Raw genomic sequence first — 25,286 nt, forward strand, 5'->3', positions numbered from 1 at the left:
GGCTAAAAAGGCCAATAAAAATATTTTCCTCAACAGGTGTGTTAATGGGCGACAAATTACAAGTGGTGATATGCAACACATTTAAAAGAGTGTAATTTCTAATTGTTTTGGCCCACCTGACTGTTTAGATGATTGGGATCAGGCCGTCAGGAGGAACAAGAGGGCGGAGACAAAGTCCTGTGTGGAGACAGGAAATGAGGACAAAGGGAGGCGCATCATCGTCAAACCCCGAAAATGTATTCACACCGGTATATCTGCACATCCTTGTGTACTGTATTAACTTAGTGTTAAAAGTGTAAGCAGCAATTCTAAACAATGTGTAAACATGTAACACTGTTATTTACGTTCGGCTAATATGATTCTGTTCAGGTGAAAAGAAAACAAAGAAACAAAATGGAAAAAAGGCAGGACAAGGTCCACATTTCAGGACTTTCCTTCCTCCTCCACCCCAGATAGAATCCCCCATTCCACGGCGTAGCCCACTACAAATATCTTCATCTTCATCCCCTGTGACTGATGACGGTAAAGTTTTGATGGTTAAAAACAAATACAAATAATTGTATAGAAGTCAAGAAGACACTATGGTTCAAAACAAAAACACATAACCTAAATACTTATCTTGTTCTTTCTGTAGATTACTCCCCTCCTTCACCGGCAAGAGACGTTTTTACAGAAAATGATGGTAAAGTTATGTATGGTAATGATGACGAATGATGATGACATAACAGTAATTCTATGAGCCAAGACAACAAAGAGTTTGAAACCAAAAAAATTACATTGAATTATTGTTTTGTACTTTCTGCAGAGGATTCGATCGCATCTTCATTTGAAACGCCATTGCCCATCTCTACTGGGGACGGTAAAGTGGCGGGTGGAGAGGGTGGTTAAAACCAAACTAGTATCAATGGGACTTATCAACAGGTTATGACAGTCATCTGTCTATACTAAGTTTAACCCTACACATTATGCTTTATACACATTACTTGGGTGACCGAAGAGAGAGAGAAGCCATCCCAATCTGGGCAAAGAATATCAACGATAATACATGTATTGAACTGTATTGCACTGTATGCAAATGACACCAACTTCTACTAAATATACTCCTCTCATCTCAACATATTTTTTTTACAGCGACATTGGAGGTTCTGCTCCGAAAGCTCGAGACTGTTGAGCAGAATCAAAGAGAGGCTCTGATTCTGCTACGGGCAAATCGACGTGGGGACCCTGGGGAAGCTAGTGTCGAGTTACTGCAGGCACAAACTCAGGCCGACCTGCAGGAACTCGAGGAGCGCCTTAAAAATAGGGATTTCACCAAAAAAATGGTAAGTGTAGTAGTGTACGAATAATTGTGAAGTGGCTTTAGGCTATAATGTACACGTGCCACCAAGAGTGCCACATGGCCCTGCCATTAAGCTTTTTTCATCTTTAGTTCCCTGTTGTTAGCCAAGTAGTTAGAGATAAGCAGTCCATCTTCAAATACCTATTAATTTGGTTACTCCATGAAAAATAAAATCCAAATACTTGCCTTAACCATGGTTGTTTGATTTCCTTAGATTTCCCATCTGAGCCTAGTTGGGGGGTCCAATCCTGGGGAGTGTGTGAGGAGGGTGTTGCACTCTGTGGCCTCAAACTTTGTTTGGAGCAGCTACAGCCTTAGGGGAAAGAAGGGGAAGATGCCACTGCTTGGCACAGCAGTGGGCAGTACCATCAAACGTAAGTCTAAATATGTGCAAACAAATCTATTCAGCTGTTTCAGCTATTTTTCTACACCTTTTAGCTGATGTGATCCGTTTCTTCCAAAGACACCTCATTTAGGGATGGGCATGATTAATCGACGATCGACTAATTTTGTCGATGACGTACATTTTTCATCGATAAAACTAATGCTAAAAAATATCTTCACATGGTGTGTCTTTTTACAATTACCATTCGTATTGTTGTTCAGCAGAGAAATACAGACGGACCAATTGCGAACTACTGCAACTGCTGATGTCATCTCTCCAAGTTAAAAAGTAGCCTCACCCACCCCAAACTAATCGGAATAAGTGTATACATGTCGATTATAGCCGTCTACACCACCTATTCTATTCCACATGGAATTCTATTCCGATCAGAGAATTATATTTAGATTAGCCGCGTTTACATGGACACTTCTGATCCGATTCAATTTCTAATCGGAATATATCTATTCCTATCATGCAATCCGAATGTACTGTATATATGGCGGTTACAAAAGTGGTCAATTTAATCGAATGCCCATCCCTATCCTCACATTATCACTGACCTTGGTACCGTGACAAGCTGGCTGCTTTTTTGTCTTTGTATTGTAGGATGTGTTGTTAATGGAATGCTTTCAGTGCATCACATCTATTTATTCATATATTGAGTGTACTTTGTTTAACAGAAGCTCTTTATCTTTGGTATATTTTTTATGCATTACCTGCTGTTGTTGCTCAGGAGTTGAAGGGGACCAAAGACTTTCACCCTTGTGCTTTTGCTGAAATGCAACAGTACTGGATTTGAATTAAACCTGATAGGGAATTAAAATAGTGCAAGTCATTTTGACATCACACATCTGTACACATCATGCAGTTACAATTGACAGAGGCATGCAGCTGGTACAGATAGAGGCTAAGTGTAAAGACTGTTCAGACATATCTCCTGTTGCCTCACAACTATGTTATACAGTCCATGAGCCACAGGGGGTCTTCACTAACACTCGGACATCCCCACTCTGACATTTTAATACAATTTAAAGTTAATTAGCTGACAGTGGAGTTGTTGTACAAGTCCTCGTGGCTACGGCAGAACAACACCGGTGTTGTTCTATCCGTTACCAACCCCACTCTCACTCATGCTATATTGCATAATTGTCTGGATTCAGATGCAAGAAGTGCATAACTAATATACATGTGTATGAATTATACTGTCGTGTTTTGGTTTGCATCATTGCAGAAAAAATTGTATAAAAAAAATTATATCTTTATTGTCCTCACAGTTGATCAGTTTTCTTTCTATTATACAGACCAACATGTATTAGCTGTGTACTTCATCTGAATCCATACAATCCCATTCATTTTTAATGAATGAAATCACAAAGCAACAAGTTCCAACTTACTATCACACAAAAATATCCTCCAGAGATTAATAGATTTCAGGAAAAAACATTTTTGAGAATGTGCCCCCTGAGTGTTGGTGACATGCCTAACTTTTGATCACAAATTCAATCTAATTACAGAGGCGATCATGAATGGAAGCCGGGGCTGGAAGAGAAGGAGGTGGAGCTTCTGATGGCAGAGGTCTTGAAACATGCCCCCTCAGCCCACTCCAAAAGTTTGAAGGTGAGTTTAAACGAGAGAGGCATATGCAATCGATATCCCTCCAGATAAATTATGCGAACATGCTGACTATTAGGGAACAATTATCATATTTTTGTACACCACCACAAAATGATATGCAGATCCATGTCCTACTCTTTAAGCTTGTTTACAAGACGTGGTTACAACTCTTCAAGCGAAACAAGGCTAACCTTTGAGGCGGCTCGACACCAACTCTGGGCGAAACACCTTTCTGCAACAAACTAGAACTTGTTGCAGAGAAAACACAATAGCACCACCGTTTCCATACCAACACTGCTCGTTTTAACTAGTAGTTAGCCAGTCAACCAATGAAGCTTATATATATATATATATATATATATATATATATATATATATATATATATACATATATATCAGAAAGCTATGCATCGTTAGAGAATATTTTTTGTATACTCACATACCTCCCGCAGAAGTTGCAGACTGCAGCTTGCTGAGCAGGTTCTCCAATACACAAAAGCACGTGAATAGGGGATGGCGGCCGGACACCTTATAGAGCAGAGATAACACGTTCACTAACAAATCTCCGTTGCAATACAAGGTTCGCTCAACAACTAAATCCCGAACAGATCTACCGGCAACTAAATATTCTAGAGCTTTTTGACGAACACGTTAGTGATGTGTCGGTCGCGAACGATCCGGCTCAAAGAGCCGGCTCTTTGACGTGAACGATTGGAACCGGCTCTACGATGGGAGCCGTTTTAAGATCCTATTTGGGAGCCAGATAGTCCTTGCAACGTTAGGACTATCTGTAGCGTCATTTAGATATATATATTAGTAAATGCAATTACAACTCTGGGTTTCTGTGGCCCATTTGATAGAGACGCTTGACCTATAGGCAGGAGGTTGTCGGATCGAATCCATTTATTACCATATTTCTGCTTTTGTCAGATGGTCACGTTTTATGATCGCAATGCTTTTTCGTCGGCAAGCCAGACCTCCTGTGTTATAAGTTCCGTTGCAACCCAGTCTCACCAATATGCGTACAGATCGCACGGTTTGACACTTTCAAAATGCGTGCAGTACATACGCCAAATGACCATTTCGCGTGCATATGATACGCAAAACCCAGCATTAACTACTGTGGAGGGCGGATACGTCCATTTCGCGTGCATATGATACGCAAAACCCAGCATTAACTGAATGGGAAATGCTATATTTTAGGACCGATTCACCGTTAAACGTGTTTCTAATAACATTTCTAGCGAGAAATATACTTTTTACTTGGATAATCTTCAGTCAGTGATTGTGTTTGATCTTTAGTTTTATAGTTATTAGGAAGATTGTATCGGCTCGCTCGCATGTTTATGTCAGGTTGTTAGGGACGCTGCTTTCGCTAAACTAGCAGCTCACGTGTTTCCTGCGTTTGTGTTATTAAACCGTTACTTTCATCTTGTTAGAAACACGTATATCTGAGAGCCAACCCAGTCGCCAAAAGCATACGTTGACAGTGTACGTTTTCGTGAACACTGGATTACGTCGCATTTCAACATAAAATAGCCTGTTATACACACACACACACACACACACACACACACACACACACACACACACACACACACACACACACACACACACACACACACACACACACACAAACACACTGCATTTCGCTGCTAAATAAATACTAAGGCAGAATAAAGAATAAATTCATTCATTATCATTCAACTTCAACATGTGTTATTACAGTATAGAGGTGGAGGGATGACGTATGTTGGCCAACCCGGAAGTGAGCGTCGCCCTGGGTTCCCTTGACAAAAAGCCAACGGGTTTTTCCATTTGATTTTGGATTATTGCAGAAAAATTAGCATCTTTGAAGCACCTCCTCAAAAACTGAAAATAAATAAAAATAACTGTGCTCCAAAGAAAGAAATGTAAACCAATGCATTCCGAATGGAAGTGTTTCTCCGATTTTTCCATGCTACACAGAACGAAATGTAAACCCATGCAAATAAAGACTTCATGGTCATAATCATTTAAATATCATTAATCTCCTGAGGGTGGTATTCTATTTTTTTCAACGGGGCTGCATCCAGTCACTTGACCGTCATGGTTGCTATGGTGGTTGCTATCGACCAGCCCCTCTAATCCTTACATGGCTCTAAAAACCACGCGGCAAATGAGCTGCCGTAAATTGTGTTGTTTTTGTCGTAAACTAGGGTCCGATGGTTAAAAAATAGACAGATATTCCAAGGTATCCTTAAAAGGCAGCTTGGATGTTTTTATTTTCTGCAGTTTAGACTTCTTCTATAACCTATTTTTGAAAGCAAAACACCAAGCTCATTGATTTAACGAGGCAGGGTTATTTGAAACAATTTATCAAATAAATATTTATGAGAGGTCATTCCTTCTCCTGAGTTTTCTTCCTATTTATGTCTAGTGTACAACCCTACTGTCCACAAGCATCACCCCCCCCTCCCCATATGGATTTGGAGAATTGTTGCCCCAGTGGTGGAGGTATCATATATATGAAAGAGGGCATTCAATTATACTATAATGTCTGATCAATTAGGAGGCCGAAGCCCTAAAGGAAGTGATGCAATAGGTGACTGGGTCGACAACATTTAAGTAAGCTTTACTTTGAGGTCTCTTATATATCAAAGGGGGTCTCAAAGGACGCATACGCTTCAACCTGTGGCGCTGTCATGCCAAATTTGTACCGGCTGCCAAATTTGTACCGGGCGCGTCATCCATACGTAATCCATTCCAAACCTGCATGGCAGCAGATGATCGCGTCGTCCGTTGCCGGGCAGGTTTCAAAAAACATTCGCGCTCATGTTGCCAAAGACTAAATAACATAATACAGTTAACGGATCGCTAGATAATGTAATGTTTTGTTGGGTTCCTTAATAAACACAGGATGTATCTTGGAACAGACATCAACATGCAGCGTGCCAATCCAACTGCGCATGCTCCGTGTGACGGTCTAATAACTGATGTTGATATCATTACAGATAACACTTGTTTTTACTTTATATTTGTGTTGTATTTAATTGTTTAATCAAATTTAGCAAGTAAACTGAGTGTTTAAAGCAGGTCAAGGACGAAATAGCACAATACAGATAACGGATCGCTAGATAGAAGGTTCGCGAATGTTCACGTCATTCGACGCGATCGTCCGTTGCCAGGCAACGGACGAAGCGATCATCTGTTGCCAGGCAGATTTGGAGTGGATTACGTATGGATGACGCGCCCGGTACAAATTTGGCAGCCGGTACAAATTTGGCATGACAGCTCCAGCCCTACAGGAAATTACTCAGCAAGTGCTCCATCTCGTTGCACCTGCACCCAGCGGCTCGCTTGCAAGATTTTGGCCTGAAGTTATTCCCAGACCTACACCGTAGCCATCCAACCTGCATATCTGAGAATCAGGCCTCTCTTTAATAATGACAAAAATGTATGAGAGAAATACACATTAACTTTTGTCTCATAAGCGGCGTGGTGCCGGCTCCTTTTGACCTTTTGACCCCAGACTTCTGGGGGAATAGCTGAATCAATTCATTAGTCAATCAGAAGCATGTAAATATCTTCCCGGTGGCGTAAGAGAGCGAACAAGGTGTCCTCCAACATCTACGCTTCCAGGCGATTGCAACGGTGCCACACATGAGCATATTCGAACATTTTTAATGGTAGTAATTAGCTGTCGAAATTGGAGGCCTTAATCAATAATGAGCAGCTATTGATTTGCTTCCCGATAGAAATTTGTGACAAATGACATGTTATTTAGCATCTACACGTTGAGCTGAGTCCAATGACACCAAGCATGACACTCTAGAAAATGGTAACATGTATTTTACATGGTACACCTAGGTCTAGGACATGATCTCGGTGTAGCAAGAGGGCGAGCTTGATCTCATTGGACTCAGCTTAACGTGTAGATGCTAAATAACATGTAATTTGTCAGAAATCTCCATCGGGAAGCAAATCTATAGCTGGTCATTATTGATAAAGGCCTCCAAAATCGACAGCTAATTACTACCCCGAAACATATTCAAATATGATCATGTGTGGCACTGTTGCAATCGCCTCGAAACGTAGATGTCAAAGGACACCTTGTTTGCCCCGTTACGCAACCGGGAAGATATTTTCATACTTCTAATGGATTGATTCATATTTTAAGGTTCTCGGAGTGAGACTTTAAGCGGCTGCAGCAGAAGTGTTGAGACGAAAGATGATATCAAGACATTTATAGAATATTCCCATTCACATTATGATTCTTCGTCATAACATCCGACCAAACATCCTTTACAGTCACCGAGCAAGGATTATAAAAGTCCAGGCCCCCCCTTCCTGCACTCGGGGTCCGACCGGGCCAAGTTTCGGTGCGGGGGTCCCAGTTAGGCCTTAGAATAAGGTATTCAAATTTCAGGGCTATCTCAAAAACTGTTTTTCCACCACATTCTGAACCATTAGGTCTTGCAGGTAACACTTCTGAGGGGCTTAGTCCAAATGACAGTCCATTTGGGAAAACTTTTTTTCTCTAAGGGCTAGAACTCCAAATCTCGGATATGTCGTTCTTGGGGCCCCGGGAAATGTATGTAAACATTTTAGCATCCCTAGCTATCTCGAAAAGGCCGGAAAAGGGGCATGACCTCCAACAGTACAGTAAATGTACATAAGACAGAGGTTAGTTTCTAGTCCCCATTTTTTGTGGGATGGAGGTGTACATTTGTGGCTTAAGGTGTGTAGACACAGCTGGCCTGTGGCCACGTTTTTGAAGTCTGGGGTCAAAAGGTCAAAAGGAGCCGGCACCACGCCGCTTATGAGATAACAAAAAGTTAATGTGTATTTCTCCAATAACTTTTTGTCATTATTAAAGAGAAGCCTGATTCTCGGAACTTGTAGCAGGTTGGCAGAGATGGACCTGAGGAATCGGGAGGGGGCGTGGTGATGGAGGAGGTCGGCAAGGTAGGGGGGGGCTAGGCTGTTGAGGGCCTTGTAGGTGATGAGTAAGTTTTTGTAGTTGATTCTGTGTTTAATTGGAAGCCAATGGAGTTCACGGAGGACAGGTGTGATGTGTTATCTGGAGCGGGTACCAGTGAGGAGGCGTGCAGCTGAGTTCTAGACATATTGAAGTTTTTTGAGGACTTTGTTGGTGGTGCCGTAGAGAAGACCATTACAGTAGTCAAGCCTGGATGAAATGAAAGCGTGGATGAGTGTCGCAGCAGCGGTAGTTGACAGGTTGGGGCGGAGGCGGGCGATGTTTCGGAGGTGGAAAAAGGCAGTTTTGGTAATATGGTTAACATGGGGGAGGAAGGAGAGAGTGGGGTCCAGGATAACTCCAAGGTTACGGATTTTGGTGGAGGGAGTGATGGTGGAGCCGTCAATGTTAAGGGTGAAGTTCAGAGTGGATTGAGTGAGGGTGTCATGCTGCTGGCCTTGCCCCTCCTCATGCTGCTGGTCTTTCCAACTAGAACATAAAAAAATAAATCTCTACCTAAATCTCTACCTGAACCAGTTTTCAAAGTGAATATCAGCTTGGAAACATAACATAGTAGGCCTATACCAAAACCTCTATCAATCAGTACCCCTATCTATGGGAATGAGTCACACCAAGTTTAAAGCTTGTAGGGAGAGAGTGCAATGTGGCAGAAGTTAAAGTAATGTGCTTTAATTTAGAACTCTAGATGGTGGTCTATGGTGCTATTTCACTTCATTAATGTACCGAGTTTTAACACAAATCATATTTAATTGACATATCACTATAGTTAATAATTAAATCTTAATATAAATGCTTTCTAACTTCTTAGGGGTTAGGGGCTAACGAGTCAGTTGTAACAGCAATGTAGTAGTCGTATGGCAAAGGTAGGTTTTTCCCTATCCAAGCAGTGGCACGCCAACCAGCAAACATTTCCTCGACCTGCGTCGAGGTGTATAAGTCAAGTAGATGTCGAGTCACAACCTGACTTTATTTCGAGCATTTGACGACATGAAAACATAATTTTGGAATTGGAGTGTTGAAACTGAATAGACACTGCCAGCAAGCATTTCTGCATTTAACAAGTCTAATATACGCCGGGTCACAACGTTACTTATTACAACCATTTGTCGGCATGAAAACATATAGGCCTAGGGAAATGGTGATTTAGAGGACAGCTTGTTTGACACTTTTGTAACTGTGGCTCCCTCTCACTCCTTTCCACTGTGTATTTATATCGATTGAACGAGAGGATGTAACGATAACTCCACGAAAATAAAGGCTCGATGGCTATAATAATTTAAATATAATTAACTTATAAAGCGTGTTACAAGACACCAAGATGATCTGGCTGGCTGACTAAAAAGGCACTGTCTTTGGAACTTATAACACAGGAGGTCTGGCTTGCCGACGGAAAAGCATTGCGATCATAAAAGCGTGACCATCTGACAAAAGCAGAATGGTAATAAATGGATTCGATCCAACAACCTCCTGCCTACAGGTCAAGCGTCTCTATCAAATGGGCCACAGGAACCCAGAGTTGCAATTGCATTTACTAATATATATATCTAAATGACGCTACAACTAACGCCAAATGAGAGGAGAAATTCTCAAAGCAGATCTGTGCTGAACTGATTTGGTCTGCTTGTCTTGGTCAGCGATTGGGCGCAAACACTTCAAATGCATTGGCTGAGAGAAAAGAAGGGCGGAGATTATTAGCATACTAGAGGAACGCCGTATTTTACGCGCGTTTTGATGTTCAAAACGCGCGTATTTTACGCGCGCTCTTGAAAGGCTTAATTGCGGCGTAAAAAGCGGCGCTTTTTTGCGCATGACGGCGTAAAATACGCTGTTTTTCTACATTTTACGGCGTATTTTACGGCGTAATGAAGGTGATACGCGTCTAAATGATGCCGCTTTCTGGCGGGGATGGCTTGCCATATACTGTCGTAAAACCCGGAAGTGTTCTTGATGCGTGCTCGATCTCGCCGTTTCACCGAGCATGCATCGGAGGTGGCTCGTGTGTGCTTGCAACCGCTATAAATCCCAGGATGCATTTCGCACTCGCAGCAGTACGATGGCGGACAATATGGAGAAGACGCACAACTGTAGCTTAAGTTACTCTTAACTTATACATATATTTATATAATATATAATGTAATAATAATATAAGATAATATATAAATATATATATATATAAAGTCGTGTGTGTATAGCTTATACACATGAAAGGACACGCATATCTTTTCAATTTTTATTCATTCAGAATATTTACATACTATTTGAAAATGAAAGAGGCTGGGATTTTGTTTTATATCATTTGTTTATATTGTTCAGTAGTATATGCCTAAATGAGGCCGTAGCGCAGTTAACGGACGAGCAGAGGTGGTGACGTCATCGAGTCCGCTGCTGTTCCAATCGCAGGTGCGTACTCGCAAGTCTGTGCTTGAAGTACAGACTTGCCAAGTACGTGCTTCCAAGTCATCGAGTCCGTAGTACGCGTGCTAGGAATTGAGAAACGGCCTATGGCTCTGGTTATATCCATCACTCTGGGCGGGGCTACCCAGTCTATGCTTCCAAAATAAGCTGGGAGATTTCGCCACTTGCAATTCGGAAGGCTGTGTCCGAGGCATCTGTATGGAAGTAAATCTGTGCCATCGGGTTTTGAAAATAAAAACACATTGAATTATAAGCATTGAATATTTATGCATTGAAATAACCTATCTGAATTTTTTGCCTCTGAATTTAACTCTTTACATTTTCAATATATCATGATTCATGTTCACCTTTATTTTTCAATGTTAAAAAATTCAACGTTAAAAAATTCAACGTTAAAATATTCAACTCAAATATTTTCAGCGTCCAAAAATTCAGTCCGCCAAAGTCACCATCAAAATTCAGTGTACGAAATTCAGTGTTAACATCCGGGGACCCAAGAAAGAGCAATCGATCCTAGATGCTAGATCGCTGTCAAACGAGTGTGCGCGTCGTTGGATACCTGACTCTCACGCGGGAAGGCAAAACAGATTTAGCCATGTCCAATGGCAACAGCAGCAGTAATAGTGCTTCGGTGAGTACATTTTATATATATGCCATTCGTATGGGTTGTTTCTGTAAGATTCAGCAATGGACCATACTAACGGACACTTGTACATAAGAAGGACATCGAATTGAAAAATAGGGGTAGTTCGGAATTTTGGACATAGGGCCTGATTCCCAAGTTAGCCTTGGTGTTCTTTATCATTGGAGACTAGGCTAACTAGGCTAGCCACAAGTCAACGGGCATATTTTGATGCTGGTTTATAACGTCTTTATTGAAGATTTCAGGGGTAACAGTTCTAACAGTCAGGTTTATAATATGTAGCGCCACTAGGTGGCGCCTCCCTCTTCTTCACGTACAGTGAAGAAGTGCGTGCTCTTTCGCTCGGCTAGAATAAACAGCTGTATACGATCGAAGTCTCCCTTTTTAATATGAGTTATTTAGTTAATGATTTGTTGTAGGCAGGAATCCCGGACTTTCCACTTGTGTGTTAAATATAGTGCCGTGGAGACCTGGCGTGGTATGGTCAAAAGCTTATAGTATACTAAAAGTACCGTGAGGAGAATCTCGCATGTTGTCTCCTTCATGCTAACCCTGACCTACTGTACCATCGCACGTTACACAGTATGTGGATAGACCAATTGGCTCTATCAAATAATGCTCCCACTGCAGAATCACGTTATTTTACACCACTACTCACCCCATGTACATTGTTTTATAACGTATATATTGAAGATTTCAGGGGTGCAGTATGTGCAATGTATGTAATGTAAAAAAAATAGCACTTCAAGAAAAAACATAAATAATCAATTAAACTAAATAAATAACATCAACTACAAAAGTGTAGCAAGTATTGTTAAAACTTGTACATATTTGTGAATGGGATTTTGCATGGGTTTATATATGCAATAGCTAATAATTATTCAAAATATCCAATAATACAAACATTTTATTTTGAGTTACGTTATTTCAATGCATAGATATTCAGTGCTTAGAATTCAATGGGTTTTTATTTTCAAAATCCGATGGCACAGATTTACTTCCATAAGTAATGCACAACACTGCTTAGAGGGCTCAAAATTAACACTCGCCAAACTGGGTAAAGTAGTCTTAAGTTATTGAGTCCACCCGCCACTTTGGCTGGACACATCTTGTCCTTCAGCTGCAGAGAGCTGAGAGCAGTCAACAGTAGCCTATATAGACACATTTTGAAATAAGCCATGGAAGAACTACTCCAAAAACATTCACAACAATCTATTTAATTTATCCTAGATTGTAGAAATATGTATACTAATTAATTGAATAGGCTGTGTTCAATGTATAAAGTTTGGTTTTAATTAAAAGGAAATGTTCTAAAAATGTTTATCATTATTATGATAGTTATGTGTATAGATAAACAATATACAGATATAGATATTAATATTATTGTTCTATGGGCCAATGGACCAAGATGACATGCTCAAAGGTAATTAGAGTGAAATGCAAGGGTTATGGTTATGCAATATCACACTGTGCTACAACATTTATTTTTATGCTACTGAATTTTTGTGCTTGCTGGCACCAGTGCTACCACTTAAAAAAAATAAGCGAACAGCCCTGGATATGCATTTATAGTTCTTCCTTAATGTATTTACTGTTTTTATATTCTTGCTTTTAACAGGATGAGTTGGATGACACTGCACAGGCCTGGAACACACACACCATCAGGCCATCGAAAAACCTTAACGTCCCCAGCGGTCGGCCGAACGTGATGTTTGCATTACCTGAACTCTATGGGACAAGAGACTTCCTTTCCCCAATTGAAGATTATGATTTTCAACTGTGCAAAAATGAATGTATCTTTCGCCAGACCAAACCGTGTGATCCAGATCTATATGAACTATGCAACATCTTTATGGCTGAGTCCAATCTCACTCTAGCAACAGATTCATATCAGGCAGTGAATTTGTACATGCACCTCAGAGAGGCCATCAGGGCATGTGTGTAGGTCAGGCGTATTTAGTTGTGTCTTGTGTTGAGCTTCGAAGTGGCAGGATTTTTTGGTCACATAAGTAATTCACCTTGCTGTCCTTTTCCTTTATAAGTTTCCTTTAAAGTCATAGCTCAACATCTCTAGCTTTTGGCAAATGTTATATTCCTTTAAACGATAGTTTAGAAACACAGAAATTAGGGGGGGCTTTATAGACAAAGCCTGTAAAAAGTAAATCAAATGTGTATCAATTTCAGAACTTTACTTTAACAAATGTATCACTTTTTTCAGTTAGAATTGTATTTAACAAAAAAGGTAACTGGCTTCAGTAACTAAATGTGAATACTTTCTTTCATGATAGAATATCATTGGATTTCAAATGATGGGACCAAAAAAATGTATGTATCTATCGAACTCTGAACTTCTGATGGCCAATCAGTACAAATATTGACATGTTACCGACAGAAAAGCATTTTGAAATTATCTGCATTTACAACCTGTCGTTTCAAATACTGAGAGAGGGGTTAAAAAACGACAACACACGCTATCGTGACACTCCTCTGAGATCGAGCTCTTTCAACAACAACCGCACATCCTCTTTCCTCACACGCAGTCGATGCTCCCTGCATTTAGCGTACATCCATCGGTACCCGTGAAGCTGTCCAGAGTACTGCAGTTGGTCGCTAATAAAATCCACCAGGACCCACAGGTCAGAGTACGCCTTGCGGCGAGGCGACTTTCCGTCTCGTAAACGGTCGTTGCCATTTGAAACGGTCGATGCCATTTCCGAACATTTCCGATTGCGTCCGCTCTCCGATCTTGAATTGATTAGCCGCGTTGCCCAATCAGCGTTGAGCTTGACCCGACGTCACTGGCAGAGAGTAGTGAGCTTGGACAGAAGCATACGGCCGACATCTTTCTTTATTCTGTGTGGAAATAGTAACATAGTTACGCCATTAAATGCTTTTATGGAAACATTTTTAACGAGAAATGTGCATTTTACTTTCATAATGTTCGCTCGGTGAATGTGAAGGATGTGTGGTTTGATAGTTATGACGAAGAGGGAACGCTCCGTTCACTTGCATGGACAGAGTCTCTGGTTACTAAGCAATCTCAACGTCTTGGCGGACTATATATCTGCTGATCAACACTACGAATGCTGGAAACACACCAGACACACCATGTGAAGTTATTTAACCCGATTATTGTTATTTATATCCGAGCATATCAGTCTTTATCATGGGTGTCTTTACGGGGACAGTTGCTGTTGGCATCTTACATTCAAAGGCCAACTGTGAATAATGTACTTAAGGTAATCATCCTTAAATTTTATTGATGAATAGCTGACAGATGTAAGTTTATTTTATTCAAATATCATCCCTTAAATTCAAATGGTTGCTAAGCAAAAGAGCCATTATAGCAAAAAGTGTTGCAACTGTCCCAGGTCTCCTCTATTCAATCAATCATTATGTATGACTGGCATAGATAGTTTCATAATTACTCACGGCAACTGAGCGGAAAAAAACATTCCACCCTGTGCTGTTTTTAACTGACTCCAAGAGCGGACGCAATCGGACAAGTGCCCCTGACTGCAGCCCGCAGATCGAGGAGGAGCTAAATGTGGGCGGGGTTAAACGTTTAACCCCGCCCACATTTAAGGACAATTCCGCGCAGTATCATACGTTCTCCCGCTTTTGAGCGGAGGAGCTAAATGTGGGCGGGTCTAAACGTTTAACCCATGGTTTTTTCCTCTCGGGCGCCATCTGGTGGCGGAGATCCGGCAGCACATTCTCAAACATCAATGCAGCACAGCACAGAACAATGACTTACCGGTAATATGGAAAAGGGTTCATGCATTTGATAGACTTAGACATTCCTACTTTTAACTTGTCATTTCAAATGTCTTTTTTAGTATAGACACATATTATTTCGTACACTCGTACACAATTATATTAGCTAAGTCAAATAAACCAAAGACAGAAGCGGGAGAACGTATTTCCGTCTGGTCCATGATACTGCGCGGAATTTTCCTTAAATGTGGGCTGGCTTAAACGTTTAAGCCCGCCCACATTTAGCTCCTCCGCTCGAAAGCGGGAGAACGTATGATACTGCGCGGAATTGTCCTTAAATGTGGGCGGGGTTAAACGTTTAACCCCGCCCACATTTAGCTCCTCCTCGATCTGCGGGCTGCAGTCAGGGGTTACTCCAATCGGACATGGTCGGAAATGGCATCGACCGTTTCACGAAGCATTCGGAATTCAAGATCGGAGAGCGGACGCAATCGGAAATGTTCGGAAATGGCATCGACCGTTTCAAATGGCAACGACCGTTTACGAGACGGAAAGTCGCTGCGGCGAGAGTGTCCCCTATCTCGCAGTATCCTCTTCAGATGTCTCTCACTTATGTGGAAGGCGTGCCTACTGGCAAGTATTGATTTGATGTCCGAATATTTGAGGCCAAGCTCAAAATAAACATTGATAAATCCCCCAAACTCCATCGTTGTGGTGGTTAGTTTTTTCCTCTGACCCGAATGACGCGACCACTCGTTTGACCGCGATCTAGCATCTAGGATCGATTGCTCTTTCTTGGGTCCCCGGATGTTAACACTGAATTTCGTACATTGAATTTTGATAGTGACTTTGGCGGACTGAATTTTTGGACGCTGAAAATATTTGAGTTTAATATTTTAACGTTGAATTTTTTAACATTGAAAAATGAAGGTGAATATGATATATTGAAAATGTAAAGAGTTAAATTCAGAGGCAAAAAATTCAGGTAGGTTATTTCAATGCATAAATATTCAGTGCTTATAATTCAATGTGTTTTTATTTTCAAAACTCGATGGCACAGATTTACTTCCATACATCTGGAACACAACTTGACTCGCTCATCTGGAAACTGTAGGCAGGGTACTTTTAGAAACGCATATCTCACTCAAAAAAGCATGTATGCATGTATTTCAAAGTTTGTATGCGTCTGGCAGCACCAGAGACATGTAGTAGATGGTATGGAGGGCTTAGGAGGGATGGAAGTACAAGTAGGCCCTTCTGATAAAGAGATGCACACCGTGGTGAAGGGCAAGATGTATACTGTGACACCAAACATGATTATCATAGACATGATGACGCAATAAAGGGTGACGCAAGACAGACAATATAGCCATCCAATAGTTATCATCTATCAACATGAGAAACCTGCTGGTGAAGGAATGTACATTTCTGATGACATCAGGGTTTTAATAATTATTGACAATACAATTGTAACAAATTGTAAAAACAATAAATATTTCGGCCAGTATAGGCTACATGCCACATCGATAGGCATACATTGGCAAACACAAATATAGCTTTAGGTTGATGCTTCATGTGCCATGATCTCTGCCTCTGGTTGTTGTGCACACCGCAGACTCAGAGTTCAACCTGTTTAGTCTGAAGCAAGGCTTTCACGGCCAATGGTTACAGTCATCTGGTTGGAATGAAGTGAGTGCCTTTTATTGGTACAGCAAGTACTGTAAGAAAGTCTTGGATGACATTATGATGTTAACCAGGTTCAATGATTGCCCATTCCGAAATTTTTAGGATATTTGCCCTCCTAAGATATATTGTCGCGCACAAACACACACGTCACACACACACACACACACACACACACACACACACACACACACACACACACACACACATACACATACAGGCGTGCACACGAAACACACTTGCAAACACACAATCCCCCCTTCCCCCCCCCTACTCCTCCTCTTCCTCCCCTCCTCCCTTCCACCTCTTCCTCCTCCTCCTCCCCTCCTGTCCTCCTTCCCCTCCCCCCCTCGCCTCCCCCTCCTCCTCCCTCTCCTCCTCTCCTCTGTCCTCCTCCATTTGAACCGCTTCTCCTTCTTCCTTCTCCTCCCCTCCTCCTCCACCTCCTCCCTCTCCTCCTCCCTCTCCTCCTCCCTCTCCTCCTCCCTCTCCCCCTCCTCCTTCTCAACCTCCCACTCCTCTCCTCCTCCTCCTCCTCCTCCTCCTCCTCCTCCCCTCCTATCCACCTCCTCCCGAGGGTGGAGTGATACCGAGTGATGCTTTGTCTCTGGGCCCAAACACTGTTCGGACCCAGAGACGAAGCATCACAACTGACATCCACCGGACTTCAACACATCATCATCATTGGAACACACATCGTCTCCTATCCTCCTCCGCGCTTTAAGGGATTTTCCTCATTTCATAATAAATAGTAATCGATAGATTTTAATTCCTGAAACATGTCCGGGTGAATTTGTAGAACACATGTTGAACTCTGTGGTGTGTGGAGCCAGTGACGTGAAGCCGAGGAGGAGCGGGGACGCGCAGCGGGGGCGCGCAGGTACTACATGCACAATGCGCAGCAGCTCTCCAGACGTGCTCGGGCTGCACGATGCTCCTCTTCTAGGTGACTAGAGGTGATCTCCTCACTGCTTCATATCTGGAGACATTCAGCAGAACGACACTACAACCCACCGCGATGAGCCTGATTCGTACTGCAGGGCACTGCTGCTGAACGGCTGGAGGACGCTGGAGGGGATGGCCTCCTTAGCAGACTGAAACGGGTCTGGATCCACTGAAAGAACCTATGCGCCTTTTCTCCTGCGCTATAACGTCTGCTCCACTCCAGGTGACACCGGTGCACCCGTTTTCTTTTTTGCAATCCGATTCATCTCGAGTAGGACATTTGGCTTTCATGTCGATGACAGCGCGCATGCGTTGGTTCTGCAGTAATTGGACAACCCGGGACTAAGTTGTATCGTTCATATCTTTATGTTATATATAGTCGTCTCCAGGATCAGAGTGATGTGGACGACTCAGGACCGCGGACGGTGGGGGGTCGGCTGTCTGTCCCTCCTGGTGGCCATGGTCTGCGGTGCGCAGAGGTAACCAAAAAAACACTCCAACCCCGCATTACTGCATGATGTCCTTCAGAGAGCGCATTTTGGTACCTTTCAACTGTTATTTCATAGTTCTCATCCATTCTGCCACCCCCCCCCCCCCTCCCCCAACCCAGCGCAAACGAGCCCAGCAACATGTCCTATGTGAAAGCTACTGTGGACAAACTACTGAAGGGTTATGACATTCGTCTAAGGCCTGACTTTGGAGGTAACGCGTTTCGGCAAAATGGACAACACGGAAAATGATCATGATCATCATGATGATGATCATGATGATCATCTTAGTGCAGCAACTGAATCCACTCTCGTCCTATTCCCAAGGTGCTCCGGTGGACGTCGGTATGAGTATAGACATCGCCAGCATTGACATGGTGTCAGAAGTCAACATGGTGAGTGACCGCAATGATCTGAGTGGAACATGTGTGATCAGCGTCCTTGGAGGACATTAGAAACACACACGTCTTATCACCGCTCACAACACTCACAGACCTGCCTGGAGATATATGCTTGGTGCATTGTGTCCTCTGAAACACATATTCACCCACCTTCTAACACCATAGACCAAAACGCAATGTGTCAAAGCAGTACTTATGCATCCAGTAGGCTTACACAAGCCTGAGAGAGACGCAGAACGAGGGAGAGACAGGGAAAGAGATCTTTCGTCAAAAATGACTTCTCAGCTATTCTGTCCACACACACACACACACACACACACACACACACACACACACACACACACACACACACACACACACACACACACACACACACACACACACACACACACACACACACACACACACAATTGCATGGCAAGCTATGTCAAAGGGTGATAGGATCCATGTTGAGACTGAAATAGCTAGCTACTTCACTATCACCCTAGTTTCTTTGACCACTGAAAGAGCATTCAAACTCAGTCTCACACGCACACATACACACACAAACACGCGCGCACACGCACGCACGCACGCACGCACGCACGCACGCACGCACGCACGCACGCACGCACGCACGCACGCACGCACGCACACACACACACACACACGCACACACACACACACACACACACGTGATATTTGAAGTAAACCTAGGGTGCTCAATTATCTGAACATGCTAACTGGCCTGGCAAAGCTGTACAGGTTATCTTCGGTAAACACAGACCCATCTAAAATATTTCCCCTTTCTATGACAAAGCAAGTGTGCTACCTAGGTGTATGAGGTAGTGTGTACAATTCTTATTGGTATATGCATTGGACTGTCACTGGGTAGACTTGTATGAGCAGGAAGCATTATATATGTCGACAAAGTGGGTTCATTATTCCTTATCGAATTTCATATGTGTGCTTTATAACCAAGTAGTTCATTACAGAAGGCAGCCGCTTAGGTGTGTTATTGTGTTCTGCTGGACTTGGATAAGATTGTTTATTTGTGCATTTTATGTTACACTTGAATATTGTTGGATAGAGAGTTTAAGATAATATGTCTCCTACTTGTTACGGAAATGTTATGACTAGATACAATCGCTCACGTTGTTTATAAGTATGATTTGTCGCGATGTTTGCTGCAGTTATAAGTAAAAAACATTCATTATTTTAGGCAAATAGTGAAAGGTTCACACATGTCTAGTCATTTTGCACATCTTTTTGCCAGCATCCTTTTTTCATTGTGGTTTCAATGGAAGGTAATGACCTTCTACCTGCTCAGATGAAAACGGAGACAGTATCCAGTCTCTTCATTGCATATTGATACAGAGTTGTGGGGTGATCATGCATGTATGCTTGTGATTGTGGTCTTGTCAGTTGGGGAGAAGTTTACAGGGAGATTTCAGATCATTGTAAGACATGTACAGTCTTAGACACTAGACAAGATCTGCTGTCAGAAGGAAAGTTGGGAGAAGGTGAGACGATTGATGCAATGTGAGGCATGAAGGAGGGCAGCGGCCAAGGCCGTTGTTCTCCAGCTCCCCCCGGATTATTATGAACTGTGGTAACAGTTCTCAGTGGATATAGATGTTGTATATGCACTACAGCATTGATCTGACCAGCACTGGCAGCTGTTTTCTAATAGACAATTGTACTAACAGTAATTGTACCAAACTGCAAAGATGTCTTAAAGATCAACACAAGTTTGACTGAAATGTTCTGTTTATGTGTCTATTGTTATGCACCAGCAATGCACAAAGAGATGAGATTTGACAAGTAGTGCAGATAGTTTGAATAAAAAAACGTCCTCAAATGCACAGCAATGTTGCCCAATCCGCCCACGATTGCAAAATATAACATGTCTGTTCTACATATACTGTAAATGTATATCTAAATCTATATGTATGGATATATATGTATATTTGTATAAATATATATATATATATATATATATATATGTATATATATATATATATAGAGAGAGAGAGAGAGAGTGTGAATGTGACATCTTCCTGCCTTACTTTGCCTAAAATAAGCTGTGCTGCAGCAATAACGTTTCTAGAAATGTACAAAAGGGAAGTGATGAAAGATGAGTGAGGGAAGTCTAGCTACTGTATATGAACACTGCAAGATTAATTTGAACCGAGTTTCTTAATTTGCTCCACCATTTGCTGCACATCTGGCCAAAGCTTTTTGCTGAATGTTAAAAAAAATTAAACATGCAGCTTTTTTTGATTAATTCAATTGGTCTACGTTTTGTTATCTAAGAGCCATTTCGAATTTTCTGGATAAAGATATGGCAGCAAGTATTTTGTTGCTCATCTGAGTCCAGCCATGGCTTAATTTAGGGGGCTTTTAACAACTTGGATTTCCGGACGTTAGCAGGTCCACTCCAGAGCCATTATGCATGAGGTTAATGGACTTCCATCCAATTATGTGGATAATCATTGCATTCCATCGAATGGAGACGGAATGCCTGGGCCGACCTGTCTCTGCCGGGCAGTGTCAGAGGGTGGAACATGAGGGCTTGGTTCGATGGTTGCTCGGGGCTTAACGTTTAATGTGATCAGCTTCTTTCAACTGGTCTGGTCTTTGCAGCGGTCTGACTTGTCGAAAACTATGAAAGAAAAGAGACTCTACCTTTTGTCTTTCATCACATCTATCACATCTCCTTATCCCAGTCTTGCTTACTCCTCATCTGTAAGACAGAGCATGCAGAGGGGTGTCAACGTGGGGATATAGTGAGAAGGCTCATTGCGCGTGGTGGTTGTTTTGCTGATGGGTCTGTAGTTTGAGTTTTGTACACTGAGGGTGTTTTTTTTTTTTACAAAACTTAAAAAAAGTCAAGACGTCATTTATTTTCATTATCTCCATAGTATTTATAAGTAAATATGTCATTTCGTTTTCATAATCTCATTGTATTTATAAGTAAATATGTCATTTATTTCCATTATCTCATAGTATTTATAAGTAAATATATCATTTATTTTCATTATCTCATAGTATTCATAAGTCAATATGTCATTTATTTTCATTATCTCATAGTATTCATACCATGTTTGACTGGTGGGGGAGGCGCCAGAGATGCCAGTGGGCCATTTAGGACTAAACACAGGGTGTCAAATTATATTTATATGTGCCTTAAATCAAATTATAACTTAAGAAAACTGTATATAAGAGTATATATATATATATAAGGGGAAGAAATCAATCCACCACGGCTAAATGTAAAAGCGCTTTAGCATTTTGCTTTGCATCAAAAGTAATATTAGCGTTTGCTGCCAGTCTTTTTTAAAACCGCCTTCTCCTATGCATATTCCAAGCATGCCGCAACTCTCTGGGTCATGTCACAATCATCGGTCAGCATTTCAAAAAAGGATTTTGTGCGTTTCCCCCAGACACTACAGTATGTTTTGTTTTTATAAGTGTAATGTCTATGGATACCGTCATAACCAAATTGCTTACCTTGAAATGCAGCTACCTACGAGTGTACCTAAACAGAACAGACCACAAAGAGCCACTGATGGTGTTCACAGTGTTTTGGTGAACATGGCCTGCAGGGAGTCAGGGTGACTCAGTGAGCTGCTTGTTCTCTCATTCAAACATCGAAGTAGCCTAACGACGCCTAGAGATTTATATGGAAAAAGGTGCTGATTGTATTTAGTGTGTGGCAAAAAGATTACAATTATAAATGAATTAGTATTAACATATTTGGAAACAACTGCCCATGAGTTTTATAAACAACAACATTTCAATGTAGGATAATGGCTCCATCTTACTCTGGGATAATTGTTTGATGTCCAATATCTGGTGCTTACCTGTAGTAAGAGACAAATGTGGTAACCCGATAGCCATGCAGTACAGAGTAAAAGCAGAGCTCGACAGGATGAGAGAGATAGAATCATTCTTGACTCCAAGCTATTGGAGTGGATGTCATCCATGGTAGCAATCAACATGGAGCAACCTAAAGACATATGCATTGACCCCGGGGACGCTCACACAACCCTATGCTACTGGCGGAGAGGTCGCATCATAAATATCAAACGCCACAGTCTTCTAAGTTCTGGACACATGAGCTCCTTTTGGCATGTCTCCCTAAACCATAAATGATAACTCATCTCTGTCACACTGTTCCGACAGTACAGATTTCTCAGGTTGCCCTTTGGAATTAATTTCTCCATGGAGGTATTCCAGAGTTCAGTCGAGCAGATATTTGCCATATTCCCCTGTGCTGATATGAACTTAAAGGTAGTGCTAAATTGTCCCTGTCTGGAAAGTCTGAGACACATCCCCCTCAAGCGGAGGTTCCTGAGACACATCCCCCTCAAGCTGAAGATCCGGCTGAATCAGTTCAACTTTGTTGCTCATCAACCCACCAGCGAAGGCCTCAAAGCAGATTAATCCAAGATCAAGGGAATCAGCGAGATGCCTTTCCTAGAGGAGAAAGAAGTCCCAGAAGTTGACAATCTCTTCATATGGTCAATTATCATAGGAAGTTTATCTCAAACTTACGCTCACATGCAAGGACATAGTGTATTGTAAGTAGTACCACCAAAACACAGCAGCATATCTCCATGTATTAACAACCCTAACCAAACCCAAACCCGTTCTGCACAAATTGAGAAAGAATGGTTGGGGGCTGTTTTATTTGCATGCTCAAAGTATTATGTTATGGTAAGCCGGTCTCCATAGTAACCAACTCCTCGTCACATTTCCCCATATCTATCAGAAATATCTATCAGAAATAATTTTTGATTGGTTTATCCAATCAAAAAGATTACAATTTAATCAAACAATTGTTTCTCATTATTGTATACATCATCATCATTTTTTCCCGCTCAGCTCTCGCCGCTTCATGGCCTTGAGGCGCTTCTGTCTGGATTCAACATCACATCGCGACATCAGCCAGGGTTAGGTGCTTTGCCAAAGACACCTCGATACACTGCTTGGTGAAGCCGGGGATTGAACCAACAACCTTCAGATTACCAGCCAACCCGCTCTACCACCTGAGCTACTGCCGCCAGTGAGTCAATGTCACTCTGGTCAAGGCTAGTGCTTTCACCTCAAAAAGTCGCCAAAAGTCACCAATAGCAGCTGAAAAATAAGCTAGATTTGTCGCTTGTCGCTGTTTTGAAAAAAAGTCGTCAAAGGGGTCTGAAAAGTAGCTAAATATAGCGACAAAATCGCCAAGTTGGCAACACTGCGGTTTGGTCCAGTAGTCGTAAGCGTTGTCGTGGCAATTTCTGTATCAGATATTGCGTCTAAGCAGATGAGATATTTAGATGCAAAAAGCACACAATACTGTTGACAATTAGTGGTTATATATATTTGTATTAAAAGTACGAACAAAGATACATCACAACATGCATCAACAAACAACATAACAGGCATACATTACAATAATCTGGGGCCCCAGATGGGAGCTTCTCTTTGCGTGTTACTTCATTCTCTGAAGGTACGCTCAGACAAGTCCACTGTGTCTTCCAATCAATGAGTTCTTATTCGTTTGGGTTTATTAGGGGGTGGTCCCCCAATACCAAAAGCCTTTGTGTACCAGATGGTTATCTTTACAACTGCAGCTGTGGGGAATGCCATTGGAGGGGGTAGCGGCCGTGTCATCTAAACCCCTGGCTTGGTTGGCGCTAGCCAGGGGGTCGAGAAAACAGGCCCACACATCGAAGGATTGCATGGAGGGTGATTTACATGACAAGAAACATAGGAAAGGGCAGGCAATAAAATGCTTCACACGACTCTCGAACATTCACACTTTAAATGACCCAAAAGGAGCCCAGAAGGCAGACACTATATAAAATTACACAGAATAGCAACAAAACTTAAATTCATATAGACCAAAACAATACAACATGTAGATTTTCCATCACAATCCCCCCTTTGATTATTTTATAATCACAAATTCAAAAATCTATCATGTCCGACCATCAGCACTTCTCCGCTTTTATAGGAGGTTGTTCAGACTATTTATACCACCGTTCGCTTTTACAGAAGGTAGCATAAAATCACCTAACATCACAATCAAGTCATCTGTTTCCATATATTCAAAAGTCATAAAAATAAAAACAGAAAAGAAAACCAAAACAAAGAAACAAGGCTACCTTTTAAAAACATTTCTAAACAAAAAATATTCTTATTTGATGTGTCCTTAATGCTGCTTCCGTGATACAAACACATGAGTAGTTGGCAAGCACTTAATGTTTACTACTCTAAACATTAATTGTCAATCCAGTCAGTATTAATATTACACAGTATAACCCAACATTTAAACGGTATTCCTCTTCTCTTTCCCATTGTCCTTCATGATGTCTCTGGGGGACCTACATGGGGTTTGTTTAATAATTATTTTTTTTTAGTAATTATTTCCTTGGGTTTGCTTTAGTATACCCAAGGTTGTTGTTCAAGGTTGTTGTTGTGGGCTCCCCATCCCCCCTCTTGACGCATGGACTTTCCCATGCGTCAATTTACCATAATAAGGGAAAGCCCAGGCCTGTAAGCATGGCTTTCTGTTGCGAGCGCACCAAAAACCTTCTACTTTAATTCTGAAAAAAACATTTCTTTAACTTTCAACTTTTCTACTTGTCTTTGATCCTTCAAACTACTTTTCCTAATAACTTTCAAACCTTTCAGATATAC

General features: G+C 41.7%; 1 protein-coding gene and 1 long non-coding RNA gene across 2 annotated transcripts in view; one reads left to right on the forward strand and one right to left on the reverse strand.

The window, feature by feature from the left end:
- Window positions 1-1,529: 1,529 nt before the first annotated feature.
- LOC130382636 (uncharacterized) lies at window positions 1,530-3,826 on the reverse strand. Its single transcript, XR_008895604.1, has 3 exons — window positions 3,782-3,826; window positions 2,441-2,530; window positions 1,530-1,679 (listed from the first exon to the last, which is right to left on the reverse strand). It is a non-coding gene; the product is annotated as an uncharacterized LOC130382636 (long non-coding RNA).
- A 13,879-nt stretch (window positions 3,827-17,705) lies between these two features.
- Window positions 17,706-25,286, forward strand: part of gabrb1 (gamma-aminobutyric acid type A receptor subunit beta1) — a 46,687-nt gene continuing 39,106 nt past the window's right edge. The window contains exons 1-4 of the mRNA XM_056590496.1: window positions 17,706-17,945; window positions 18,102-18,201; window positions 18,333-18,424; window positions 18,538-18,605. Of these exons, the coding sequence (XP_056446471.1) occupies window positions 18,122-18,201; window positions 18,333-18,424; window positions 18,538-18,605 (240 nt within the window). The 5' untranslated portion in view covers window positions 17,706-17,945; window positions 18,102-18,121. The remainder of the gene's footprint in view (window positions 17,946-18,101; window positions 18,202-18,332; window positions 18,425-18,537; window positions 18,606-25,286) is intronic.

The sequence above is a fragment of the Gadus chalcogrammus genome, chromosome 5, assembly GCF_026213295.1.
Source record: "Gadus chalcogrammus isolate NIFS_2021 chromosome 5, NIFS_Gcha_1.0, whole genome shotgun sequence".
NCBI lineage: Eukaryota > Metazoa > Chordata > Actinopteri > Gadiformes > Gadidae > Gadus > Gadus chalcogrammus.